Raw genomic sequence first — 14,175 nt, forward strand, 5'->3', positions numbered from 1 at the left:
AAAAAAATGATATCTGGTATTTTCCTAAATTGATTTGCTTTAAACAAACTATAGCCTTCCTAAAAAGTAGTTTTATGGTTTACATTTTATCTTACTTTGTTTCACTATATTATCTTAACAATAAATGAAAGATAAACACAGAATTCTAATAAGTATTTTAAAGACTGACGCACCTTTACATTAGTTTCGGCCTCGTTGGTACCGTCATCATTTTATCTAGAGACGAGTCATACTAGGCCAGGATCCACTACACCAGCAGTAGGCCTAGGTGGTTAATTCATGTTTCGCCTACCGCGCTAATCAAATTTATCTTTGCTCTTGGGAATACAGACGGGCTGCTCCTCTTTTTGGTGACATTCACTTGTTTTTAAAAATACGTAAACGTACCCTCGACCACTCCCGTAGATTATCCAGGTATCCTTTGTCTTCAATTTTGTGTCGCAGTACGACAGCGTGACATCTTTTCCGTCGGCCTAGGCCTATTGTGGTGGACAGTTATGTTCTACTGTAGTCTTTAAAATACTGAGCCTCGCGCGTGAACCAAGACGGTTCGCAATACAACCACTTCCTTGACTGCAGCTTTTCCACGCACTCGATATTGTGCGCAGAACAAAAATTTCTCTGGAATACAGCTTTTTTGGCGTTTTCTTTTCCTCCACTAATAATACCACGATATTCCACACACCTGCACGGAGCCGTGTCCCAACTTCCTGACTCCTCTCTACAAACGTGGCACCAAAACGAGAACCGTTTGATTGGTTGACCTTCAGTCTTAACATTCACTCTATTGCCAAATACGGCATCCTAAAAAATACGTCATGCTTGCCACGGCCAGCGGTCTGCAATCGATTTGACTCACACTTTTACAAATCTCTAACTCGCATAAAAGTTTCTCGATACATACCGTCGCTGGTGGTGCTCTCCAAAATTAACTAATTCTAGGAAAACCTATAATTAGAGTCTTGTGGCAAGTCTACTACTTATGCAAACCGGGGCTACGCCTAACTTGAACCTCCTCAGGCCTATGTCCTAATTCCCAATGTAGGCCTAGCTAGGGCCTAGCCTAGCGGGTCATACTGTCCTAATACGAAGCCTAGGCCAGGCCTGTAGAGGCATAAGCTAGTAGGCTGGATAGAGTCTGACAAAGCACCCTCCTTTTTGACTGTGTTGTTGAAGAGTTTTGGAAAAAACATTCTAGGCTTACCTGTATACTGTAGTTTTATATATTTTCTTAATTTTGAAATACACAAAAGCACGTCCATACTCCATGATGCTATCGTGTACTACTGTATCGCTATGCCCAGGTCTTGACCTTACACAATAATAAATCTTCCATTTGTTGGGGTTTTAAAAATACACAGAAAAGCAGTATATATTTATAAAAGTGGTAACAATATATTTTAATTTTATACAAATATCTGATTTAATTAATAATAAGATTTCTTTTAACACTAAAAATCCATTATTGAAGTAGTGGGTTACGCCCACTCGGTATGCCGATCCTTTAGTACAAGAGAACAGGTTAGTGAAGTGGTTACTTGCTAACGCAGATCATTATTGATCAATGACGAAAGTTAACAGATAGTCAATTGCATTACTTCTCACAAGTTAACAATTACTTATGTACTAATTGCAGAATCGGGTGGCCACCGTCTGATTCTCACATGGAGCGGAGTCACATTCGTCGTAGGACTGTCGTGCAGTGGGTGCCCGGCTTTTAAATACAGTATTTATCTACAATACTCTTTAATGATGTTGAACATTCTACTGCAATTATTTTATGATAATGAAAATTGAATACAATTCTAGGATTTCATTAGGATATATAAAGATTTTAAAGTTATTTTTAATCAACCAATAACGGTGAAGACGTATTTAAGAAAGTTTTGAGACCTGTCAGGTCTCATTCTCAACTAGGGTTTCATTAGGGACTTTTAGATTGTGTGGACGTGGACCTGGTTCACGTCGACTAGTCATGCGTGTCAACGTAGTCAACTATACCTGTTGACTACAAATAAAAACCTTTTAGATTTCAGTCGACGATACGTCGACATGTAGTGAACTACATTACGTGCTATCAGTTCGCGCGCGCGCGCTAGGCAACCTTATTAAGCAGCTGTCATGGCGAACCTTCATCGACTTCGCGAAATTATTGTCTTAGCATATTCTACCGGTGTCTTGGACGATGAGGAATTCATGTTGTTATAGAGGAATTCATGTTTTTATACAATACAAATAAACCCACAAATGCCGAATTCAGGTACCGAGATTATCAGAAATTTGATCTAGACAAGTACAACAATGATGAATGTAATGCATACTTCAGGTAAGAACCTTTTTTTTTCTTGCAGTCCCACCCAGAATTATGGTACAGTAGTTGATACGCAAAATCTGGAGTTGCTAAACACTCCACTTTAGTTTTAGGCTTAGCAAAAGATTTTAATATTATTAATCAAGAGCTCTATAAAAGACTATAGATCTAGATCTAAATTATGTATAAATTTACAAAAATAAACATTCATTCAAAAAGAAAAATCCATCTCCAATCTAACCATAAATCCCCTAATCTAGATTCTTTCCCCTACCCCAGCCTCCATGGTCTAGTTGAAACAAGGTTGCCTATTTCAAGTTAATAAATTTTATCCAACTATTTTCTGATTTATTTGTAGGTTCAGAAAAGATGATCTCCATCGTCTGAAAAGCGTACTCGACGTTCCAGCTATCATTAGATGCAAAAATGGATCGAGAGTTGATGGTGTCTCCTAAGATTGGTAGCAATGTCTTCCCATGCCTTTCCCCTTTCTTTGGTACGCTCTTTGTATTTGAAAGGATTGACATAATCAACCTCTCGGCACAGAATTAGGCTCATGTCTGGAGTCCACGAGATAGGCCTGTTACAGTGACAAATTAAAAAAAAACTGTACATAATTGAGATAGAATATGCATAAATACAATAAGGTTCAATGTTTTCTAAGGAAGAACATCTAGTATTCTATAAACCAAAAGATGAAGGTTTGCAATTCATAGTTACACAAGTCGCAATGCTAAATCAAACTGGGAAAGTTAATCGGAAAATAAATTAATTTGGGTGGCAAAATCTTTTAATATGCAAACTTTTAATAAGATACAAGTTGTTGGGAACAATGTTCATATTTTAAATTCACTTCATCATTTTTGAAGCCTGAAATAAGATACAATAAAATTCTGAACACATAAGCATTAAAAGTATTCAGATGAGCATTAAAATACTTTAGTATCAGATCATGTGTCCTGGCTTACCTGGTAAACACGTATTTATGACTTTATGTATAATATGAATGAAAATGGTATCATACATAGGGTAAAAAAACCTTTGTCACTCACGTTTTATTAGTTACTAGAGGACTTGCAGCTGAACGTGAACTTGTTGTAGTTCTATGTGAAGCTGTCCGTTTTGATTTACAACTGGGCAACACTTGCTCTTCTTGCCCCGACTCTTTTTCTGAGGACGTATGTTGTGATTCCTGTGAAAAAGCAAATGAATTTAGGAATTCAGTTTTATGAGTTGGACTGATAATCTAATGTGCCCTCTATATGTGGCAGTTGTTGTGTATATATACACAACAACTGCCACACTGTGTGATGTGTGTCCAATAGTACGCTTACACACTGTACGGCACTGCACAAACGAAATGGGAGACTGAAAAAAATATACTAAATAATATACTATAAAAAATATAAATACTAAACTAAAAGTCTGCAAATACCTGAAATACACTTTTAAACACAAAATAATAAAAGATGCATAATACATTTCCATAAAACTTTACTCAGTAGACAGGAATGTTGCATCGACAATGCAATGACAAGTGCATCATATGGCGGTCTAGCATAACATCAAAGACAGGGTCAGTTCAAACAAATTAAAATACGAATGTCTCTATTTACAAGCTTCATGGGGAGCATTTTACAAGTAAGTTAAATAAAGGAGTAGCAGTATTCCATTCAGACACGAGAACACTCCTTCATGACCTGCGCCAGCCAGGGAGGGCCCATTCAGTGCGTCAACTGCGATGATGCAGATAGTTAACAGGCCTCCCCGGCCGCGCGCTCGCTGTAGTGCAAGCATTTGCATTGCATGCACACTGGCGTAGGCCTAAGCACGCTGATGAATTTCCACAGCTATTTTTGTGTTTACGAAGGCAGTAGAAATTACATAACTGCCTGTGCATTAAAAAGCAAATAATACAGATTAATTCAACACAAGTTAGAAACTTACCTCAGACTCTGTCGCTGCCTCAGTTGGACGCACTAGTGAAAGCAGCGTTGCCACTATACTTTCGTCTTCCATCTTTAAACTTTTTAAACTTCACAAGCGAGCACGGCGTCCTAAATTTAGGACGACGGGAAAAACAGGGTAAACACGTTCTCGATTTTGGTAGTGAACGAGAGAGACGACGTAACGCATGCGCAGTGCCTTAAAATGACCTCATCACGTAGCAGTCCACTATGTCGACGTGCAAATCTAAAAGTCCCTATTGTGGGAGCGCCTTCCGCTTGAGCTTGCCCTTCTTTTCCTCCAGGTGCTTCCTCTTTTCATGGGATGGCGAGGGATGGGCAGTATCTTCCCCCCAGCTCGCTCGAAGACGGCCCGGAGTACAGCGGGTTCAACACGTTCGGCAATCGCTGCCAGACACCTCCAATGGATGAGGGATGCCAAATGGTTGGCAGGATTGATGGTGAAGGTGATTGGCTCATCTTCACCCATTACAGAGCAGATCATCTGCATCGCCCTGTACGTTTTGTGGTCAATGGCATACTTGACCCCTGGCGGTCCCATTGCCCTTTCCCGGTTGACCCGAATCATTAGTGCCTGCAGAGTGGTTCCTCACCCATGCATACAATAGCCAGCTGCTCTAGAATTTGGAGATGTCGCCGAGCTTGACGACGGGTGCTCCGACCTAAAGGCTTCAGACACGGGGCATGTTTCTCCATCACATGCACTCGCATGTTCACCACCCTTCTCAGTGTACAACCCGACAAAACACATGGGTTCTCCGGGCCAAGACAGGGACGGCTCGGCAAAACCGGCTGCCCTGTTCCAGTTTCCAATTTCTACGAGAGTAAGGAAATACAATACATTTGGTTAGACATGATATTAACCAAGGAACTAGAACTAGTTATTAACATTACACGTTAGTGAATGTTTAACTGGCCAGGGTTTTTACACTGGGCACACTTATACAAATCAATGTCCAGGGCATCCGATGGCGAGATGTTCACACATGAGCCATGATACCAGACATCACAATAATCACACTGAATCATAAAGGCGCCTGCCCAGGGTTTGTGACAACTGCAGTACCGCGTTCCTGGGGCATCATCCGCATTATCTGTAGGTAAAGAGGAAGATGGTAAAACATAGTTAATCAACCATTTGGGAAGCTGCCTATCAAGGCAAGGCTTCAACTTATCATGACTGAGGATCATCACTTTGTTCCTCAATTGTACCCTGAATAATTACGGAGTTATGACGTCCATTATGACTCCTGGACCCTTCCACGGAGGACAAACTTTTTTTGCATTTGCCTTTGGGGGTGCTGTTATCGAATATATACACCCTATCCCCACGTCGATAAGGCCTTTTTTCACGCAGATCGTAATTATTCTTCTTGCGCTTCTGAGTCTCCTTGAGGGTCTTCCTTGCTGTATCGTGAGCGTCCCGAATGGAACGAACCAATTCTGAGATGTAGTCTCCAACTTCCTGAGCTTCCCCCGACTGGCACTGGGCAAACATCAAATCAGCGGGAAGATTAATTTTCCGGCCTAGCATCAGCATGTTTGGAGTAAACCCTGTAGATCTGTTTACTGTGGCGCATAATGCACCAGCAAGTTGAGGAAGATGGACATCCCAGTCTTTCTGTCTCTTGCAAACATAACATCTTACCGCATCAATCAACGTACGATTAAACCGCTCTACTTGACCGTTGGCTGACGGTCGGTAGCTGGTAGTACGGGACTTGTGGATCTGTAAGACTTGACATAAAGAGTTACACAATTCACTTTCAAAATTCCTCCCTTGATCAGAGTGTAACTGGAAGGGAACCCAAAAGTGGGAGAAGAAATCCCCCAACAAAGCTCTCGCAGTCACCTCGGCGGCTTGGGAAGGAACGGGACTGATCTCGACCCATTTCGTAAATTGATCAACCATCATTAAGATGTATATATTGCCCTGTTCAGTTTTGGGTAGGGGGCCCAGGAAATCTATGTGCACCCGCTCCATCGGTACCTCAGCATGAAACTCGGTCATCGGATATTTACTCCTGCGAGTGGATTTCTTGCTACGATTACAGATTTCACATGTTAACACATATCTCTCCACATCCTTACCCATATCGTGCCAGCAGAACTTTTCCTTCAATCTGAATTTTGTTCTTGCTATTCCCTGGTGCCCCGCTGACGGTAGGTCATGGTGTAGCCGTATGGCTTCTATCTGCCACTCCCTAGGTAGTACTAAGAAGCGCCCAGTAGCGTTCTTCTGCTGTATGAACAGGATCCCTTCGTCGGTTAATTGTAGACGGTCTTTGTTCAACCAAAGAAATTTACAATAGTTGAAGCGCTGGAAATAAAGAGCGTCTTTTCTAATGGTTCGCCGTTCTTCAACCAATCTAGGATGGGTGCAAGGTCAGGATCATTTTTCTGGCCCTGTTTTATTTCATCCAAAGAGTAGCCTCAGCAAGAAGCTTTAGCATCTGGTTGTACAGCATATACTCTGGATCCGTTATCCTGTAAGATAGAAATTGTATTATTTCCACCCTGGGTGTCCGGCCTAATTATTTCAATTGTCACCTGGCCCCCAGATCCCATGGATTATCGTTGGCTGACCTGATCTGACCGACATGAACGATAGGCACTACATCATCTACTACTTCCTTGAAAGTAGCCCACCTCTCATGCGCTCGTCGACAATACGAACACCCCCCACAAGGTAGATCTGTAAGTGGGGTGGCGCCCACCCCAGAGTCATGCATTTCCCCCAGACAAGAGAGAGCGTCGGCGTTAGCATGCAGTTTGCCCTTTCGATGTTGGATGATCATATTGTACTGGCTGAGCTCTTCGATCCACCTAGCTGTCTCTGTCGTTGCTTAAAGTTAAGTAACCAAGTTAGGCTATTGTGGTCAGTCCTCACTCGAAAAGGTCGTCCCAGTAAGTAATGACGAAAGTGTCTGGTCATGTAGACTATGGCCAGAAGTTCTTTACAAGTGGTACAATAATTCCGCTGTTCCTTAGCCAAGTCCATGCTTGCGCAAGAAATCACCTTTTCTTGACCATCCTGCACTTGGAGGAGTTCTCCACCAAGAGCTTGATCTGATGCATCAACGTCTAGTATGAATTCATCTTCTCCGTTTGGTAATGCGAGTACCGGGGGTTGCGTTAATGCGGCTTTGAGTAGTTCAAAAGCTCGCTCATGCTCCTCTCCCCAGTCGAAGTCCTGGTCATTCATCTTGATTTACCAGTACCCCCAGATAGCGTCTAACTTGGAGAACCAAATATTACCTGAGAGTGTATCAAGGCAATCCCTGACTAACGGTAATGGGTAAGCATCTTTAACCGTCACATTGTTGAGTGCACGGTAGTCGATACAAAAACGTACTGACCCGTCACGTTTACGTACTAAAACTGGGGGAGGTGCCCACTAAGAAACAGAAGGTTGGATGACTCCCGCTTCCAGCATCTTGTTGATTTCCTTCTCCTCACCAGCGAAACGTAACGGCGTTGGCCGAAGACGTTGTTTAATAGGAGGAGCATCCCCAGTATCAATTCGGTGCTCGATCTCTGCGAAGGTGCCAATATCAAACTGAACGAGTAATGCAGTGAGTGCTTGGAACTCTAAGTCTGAAAGAGAAGACTTAGAAACATTTAACATTCCAATCATTTGTTCAGGTACCCCAGGTGTAATCCCTTCTCTCATGGCAACTTCGTCGTCATCCCCTGTGACTGAACTTATTCTTGGTGACTCGGTGTCCATCACGTTGAATTGCTCATGTCTCCATGGCCATACCTATTTTCCTACCCCTCTTAATGGTTACATAATTATCGGACATATTCACTACACAAATGCATGGCGTATCAATGCAGCGGGTTAGCGTAGCTGGAATTGCTACCTTTTCGGTAGGGTCCGGTTCTATGAAGAAATCAGACATAGGTAAGCTATCACTAATTAAATGACACTTAACATGTGCAGCACAATGAGGAGGTATTACTCTACGTTTGGCAACAAATACACAGGCTACTCTCAAGTCAGGTGTCGCTCCCCTCTAAGAGATATGGTGCTGTCACCAATGGTTAATAGTAGCTTCCCGAAGTCAATTACAGCTTTGTTGGGATGGAGGAAATCCCCACCCAATAACATCTCATCATTTATAGGAGCTACATAGAAAAATCTACTATACTCGTTTGAACCTAAACGAAAGTTAACGGGACCCACCTTATAGCCTGGCATGGATGTTCCCCCCTGTGTCCTGCATGCTTTTCTGGTCTTCTTCTTCTTGTTGGCCGCTACAATGAGGATGGTCGGCTAGCTGGCCATGGCTTCCAACCCCTACTCCCGGTTGTAACGTTTACCCACTTGCCTACATTCCGCAGTCTCGATATCGTCGTTATCTTCATCCTCATCCTCGGAATAAGCAGAAGGTGTTGATGAACGACGAGTGACGTGAGTAGCAGACCTGATCAGGGGTTTTCCAATATCTCGAGATCTGCTCCCTTTCTTGGTGCCATACAATCCTCGGAGATTGTCGTACTGTTCATACTCGGTCAAAGCCTCTGCCAGAGTGGTAACATGCTTATGGAGACATATCTCCCGGCCTCTGCATCCCGGAACCAAGACAGAACCTCGTAGCAGCTTGCTGACGGATCCAGGCCCTTGGTAGATCTTTATATGCTTTTCGGGTCATAGTCATAACTCGATAACCCCACTCATCAATGGATTCGTCTTCACGTTGAGTGGCGGCTTCCAATCGAGCTTGCAGGAAGGCAGGCAAATCTTCCTCCCCGAAACGTTTATCAAAGGCCTTCAAGATCTTAAAGGTGATCCTACAGTCCATTTCTAGGAGATTCACATAGAAATCGGCTGCAGACCCCTCCACACACCAACAAAGAGTTTCAGTTTTAGCTTTCGGTGTTAGTTCATACTCTTCTGTAAAGGCTATAAAAGGTTTTTTTAAGAAAGACCAGCTTTCCTTGCCCTTAAATACTAAGTTCTTGAGAATATCCCTCAGCTTGAGAGTTCTTTTCCCAGGTCTATGATAATCCTCCCGTTGTCGTTCTGATCTATAGTAATCATGCAACCTGTCGATAATCGGGTCTGGGATAATCCTCCCGTTGACGATGATGTCTATAATAATCTTCTTGTGGTCTATCAAGTCGAGGATAACTCTCTCGACGTTCAAAGCCCAGGATAAATTTGAATATCCCAATTGGGTCTTGGATTTTAAAAACAAGACAAGCCAACCCGCCCGAAAACAGTGTAGCTGTTGGAGAATAGAACATTGGCGAATGAGAGGACTAAAAGTCCAACCTACAACAGGGAGGCCATGGTGAACCTCCAATTTTGGGGTGTGGAGGCAATTTGTTCTCCACGAGCTTTTGGTGAGCAACTGAAAGGAGGATGGGGTGGGGGGTGCAACAATAATTGAATCATGGAATCACTTTGTTTGCTACTGCAGCCCCTAGGAACAACGGCCACCACAGCAGTCCTTACAGACGGACCGACGGCTAGAGCGGATCGCCCGAGTGCTCGACCAGAAATCGAAGATTGTATAGCGCAAGCTGCAATAACCAAGCCGCGCGCTCCCGAATCTCACAACTTCTAGATGCCGCGACTGCTCTGAGGAGTCGTTGATGGCTATTATACGTCTCCCGCATAGCTGCTATTACCTCATCCTCAACCGGCGGTGGAACAGGTGCTCGTCTGGGTTGAGTCTGAAACCTGACCACGAGGGGAACATAACCGGTGGCCGAGAAGGCGACAATCCCTCGACCGACGGCTATGCTCCCCGTGGAGGTTGCCAGAAACCGCCCACGACCGCTGTCTGAACCAACCACCGATGTAGGTCGGGTCGCGCTGCGACATCGACAGCGTCCTGACGCACTGGAGCCGCTGCTACGCTTGCGACAGAAGACGTTCCGTTGCTGCGCTGCGACTCGGCGTCGGCAGCATCCTTGTTCACCAGAGCTGCTGCTACGCTCGCGCCAGCAGACAACCGAACTGGCACCGGAGGCCTTGCCGTGGCAACACCTGCAACTGCAGCGGCAAAGCTTGAAGGCCGGCTCCCGCAGGAGTACGGGCTGCTGCGACTGGGACATCCCGGAATCGGATATCCCGGCTTCCAAAACCTGAGGCCGGCTGACGTTCGGCCTCAAAGTGGCTAGGGCAATTCCCAGGGTAGTTGGTTTACCCAATGTGGCCTGCCACAGGATCAAGCAGGTGGAAATACCCTACTTGTCCGGGCCGGCCATCACCGTGGCAGGCCAACTTCCCCCTCCCAGGTCGTCGCTGGCGTACCAACGGGCGTCCCAGCTAAGGGGGGTCTCACCCCGGTCCCCGATCCGTATGAAAAGTGTGGTGGTCCACTCCCCCTGACGGACCTTGGCCTTTAAAACCCCACGGTCATCAAGGGGCCCTGACTTGGTCAGGGTCACATCTTCCCAAAAGGAAAGAGTGGCCGCTGACGCTTGCTGAGGGGGTAGTGGGGGGAACTGCAGGGATGGAGGGGGTCGTGCCAACAGGAGGTCCTCGGCCTCCCCTATCTGCAAACCCTCCGTGGCTGGAAGGTGGCCCACGTGGGAGCCAGACTCCACAGCTGCTGGCATTTCAGTGCCTGCCTGAGGGCCAGCCCCCGTAAAAACTGACTCACCAGACGGCTGGTCCTGGGGGGAGGGGTGGTGAGGGGACTGGGCCCACCTCGCCCACATAGGCTCCTCTGTCTTCTTTTCGGTCATTATCTGTAAGACATAATAATTAAACAATAGGTAAGTGAGGGCGCACCTCCGTGGGTGACTGGGCCAGCAGGTGATTGATAAACGGCCGGGGAGGGGACAGCTGCAGCTGGACCCCCACCAACCGTTACCCCATCCTGCTGAGCCCAGGGATCCCTCCACAACAGGGGATTGAGTGCAAAATCTACATCCAGGCAGAGACAGTCCAGAGGGTCCTATACCGCCTGTTGCAGTTCGCGCAAAGTCCAAATATTCCCTGCATTTTTCCTAAATTGGATATGGCGCGAGATCATTTCCGGGGTAAATTCCTCCGGAAAATAACTACGCTGATAAGCATAATTTACCATAAAGGTAAAAGCTAAAGTGTCATCGACGACTGGAGCCATAGAGTTCATCTGAAAGAAATAGGACGCCATTCATTAGGAACGCATACAAGAAGCGTACCCGGTGAACAGGAAACCCACTGACGATCATCCCCAAAGCTACAACCCAGATGGTGAAAGGGTATAGCTATCAAAAAGGCCAAGGAAATACACTCACAGGTGGGACCCTACCCGCCAAGCCACAACACTAACTACGAATACGATCCTAACTAGATAGCTACAAGCCTACACAAAACTAACACATGTTTATAATAATAAGACTACACATGCGGAAGAGTATAGAACATACAAGATCATGGTGAAAAATAATGACACATGACACGGAAAAATATTTTATTCGAAGAATAACAGCATATACAAGACATATGAGGCATGTTGTGGCAAAATGGCAAAGTTGTAGCAAAAATTGAAATTCAAGTTATTGGTATTTTCAGATACCTGAGTATGTGGTCTTTAAAATGAGGGGTCATTCATTGAAATTGGACATTTCAAGCCTAAGTTATTGGAAAGTGAAAATACAGACCAAGATAAACATGATTTTGAGTAATTGCCTTTCAAAGTTATTTGTGCATACATTGTTAATAAAATTAACTATCAAAATAACATTTAAAAATTAAACAAATTGTTGACCACTTCCAGAACTAATACTTTGGTACATGATTAATAAGACATTAAAACGTTGATCTACAATGAAAAACAAATTTGGATATTTGGGCAATTTTTTGAACTCCCATATTATATAGCTCATTTACTCACTACTGGCCTGTGCGACAACTTAACCATTTCGCCACGTCATGCCTCATTTTTTCTTGGTGTAAAATATAATAAATCATATTAATAAATTGTAAAATAAATAAATTATAATATATCTATTTTTTTTAAAATTTAAATTCTATAATTATGAACTATTTCTTAGCAATACAGTATTTTGTTATTTTGAATATCGATTTTTTTGTGTTTATCTCATTTGAGGCATGTTGTGGCAAAATAGCAAAGTTGTAGCAAAAATTGAAATTCAAGTTATTGGTATTTTCAGATACCTGAGTATGTGATCTTTAAAATGAGGGGTGATTCATTGAAATTGGACATTTCAAGCCTAAGTTATTGGAAAGTGAAAATACAGTACTCTTAGAATCAAGATAAACATGATTTTGAGTAATTGCCTTTCAAAGTTATTTGTGCATACATTGTTTAATAAAATTAACTATCAAAATAACATTAAAAAATTAAACAATTTGTTGACCACTTAAAGAATTAATACTTTGGTACATGATTAATAAGACATTAAACTGTTGATCTACAATGAAAAACAAATTTGGATATTTGGGCAATTTTTTGAGCTCCCATATTTTACAGCTCATTTAGTCAATACTGGCCTGTGCGACAACTTAACCATTTCGCCATGACATGTCTCATATGATAATGTACAGGCATTCCTGCGCTAACAAGAATTAGCGAAATATGGCGGCCGTGGTTAACGCTGGCAGCGCACTCTCCAACCAAAACCTGTCAGCAACCATGCTAAAAATAACTGCTGAATCTCCCCAGTCATCAACCAATCAGAAAAAAGTATCTAACTACGTAATTCCCCGTATCGAGAAAAACAACAGACCTGGACACTGCCGAGCGAGAGCAGTGTGCCAGTGCGCTGCAATGATTGGCTAACGCTGGAGTGCCTAGGTCGTCACGTGACACGAGCACGAAGACATCATTAGTCTAAAGTTGCGGTTACAGTGGGAGGCCCTGGGGCGGATTGCTATAAGGGGTCTTTAGACAGTCTTAACCGTTAGCCGGCTATAATCGTGACGTCTCTAACTGGTCTATAATTATAGACCATTGCTATACCGCGGTCTAACCAGTTAGCCGTCTTAAATTTTAAAGCCTACTCGGAGGAGGCTTAAAACGGTCTTAAATCATTTTCATCATGACGTTTGCTGATAAATTCAACAGTGCAATAGCAAGACCTAAGCCTAAATCGTTAAGTCTGAGAATTGAACGACTAATACTCCGCACACTTCTCAGCGCCTGTAAAAATAGGTCTACGGCGTTTATTTACGTTCATTTCGATACATTTGCGTGCGTCGAGCACGCATGACGTCGCCCTCAATCTTACGTTACCAGGGAGTGCTTGTTTGCATTTCAATACTCAAAAAAGCGGTCTTAAGGCATGCTCAGGTCGACACGGAACTGAAAGGAACTCAACTTAACTCAACTCGTCGACATGAGCGCTCTGCGCAACTGAAAGGAACTGAACGCAACTGAAAGGAACTGAACTCATGTCGACTTTGAGCAACTGAACGGAACTGAAAGGAACTTGACTCATGTCGACTGGCAACTGAAAGGAACTATTGGCTTAAAAGCATTTTCCGCGCGAAATCCCATCAACTGCAAAATGTCTGTAATTTTTTTTATTAAGACATGTAATTATTTTAAAAAGTGTATCTACTTTACTTTTTAATATTGAAAATGTCGACCGGCGACTGAAAGGAACTTCACCGCGCACCGCGCACGCGTAGCGAATTAAAACTGTTAAATTTGTAGTGTTCTTAGTAACAACATCACTTTGAAGAATGGCGGCATACGTGAGTAACGTAAATGTAATTAATTAAAACATTTATGTAATTGGCCAGCTAATTATACCATATTTCCAATTTATTTCTTCGGCGCACTTGACAATTATACTAACGATAAGTAGGCATAGAGGACAAAATTTAAATTGTGAACTGTCCATATTATTGTAAGATTGACAAACTTTATAGCTAGGTGTTTATTTTATTAAACAACTTCAGGTTTTAGCGACCCCAGTATGTAA

At 43.3% G+C, this 14,175-nt stretch overlaps 1 protein-coding gene across 1 annotated transcript; it reads right to left on the minus strand.

The window, feature by feature from the left end:
- Positions 1-2,725: 2,725 nt before the first annotated feature.
- Positions 2,726-4,525, minus strand: LOC117111389. Its single transcript, XM_033254300.1, has 3 exons — positions 4,259-4,525; positions 3,364-3,503; positions 2,726-2,891 (listed from the first exon to the last, which is right to left on the minus strand). Exons 1-3 carry the CDS (start codon positions 4,328-4,330, stop codon positions 2,726-2,728), a joined length of 378 nt encoding a protein of 125 aa, XP_033110191.1. The 5' UTR covers positions 4,331-4,525.
- Positions 4,526-14,175: the final 9,650 nt, after the last annotated feature.

Source organism: Anneissia japonica, unplaced genomic scaffold, assembly GCF_011630105.1.
Source record: "Anneissia japonica isolate Jap-2015-1 unplaced genomic scaffold, ASM1163010v1 scaffold288129_len78161_cov153, whole genome shotgun sequence".
In the NCBI taxonomy this organism is placed as follows: Eukaryota; Metazoa; Echinodermata; class Crinoidea; order Comatulida; family Comatulidae; genus Anneissia; species Anneissia japonica.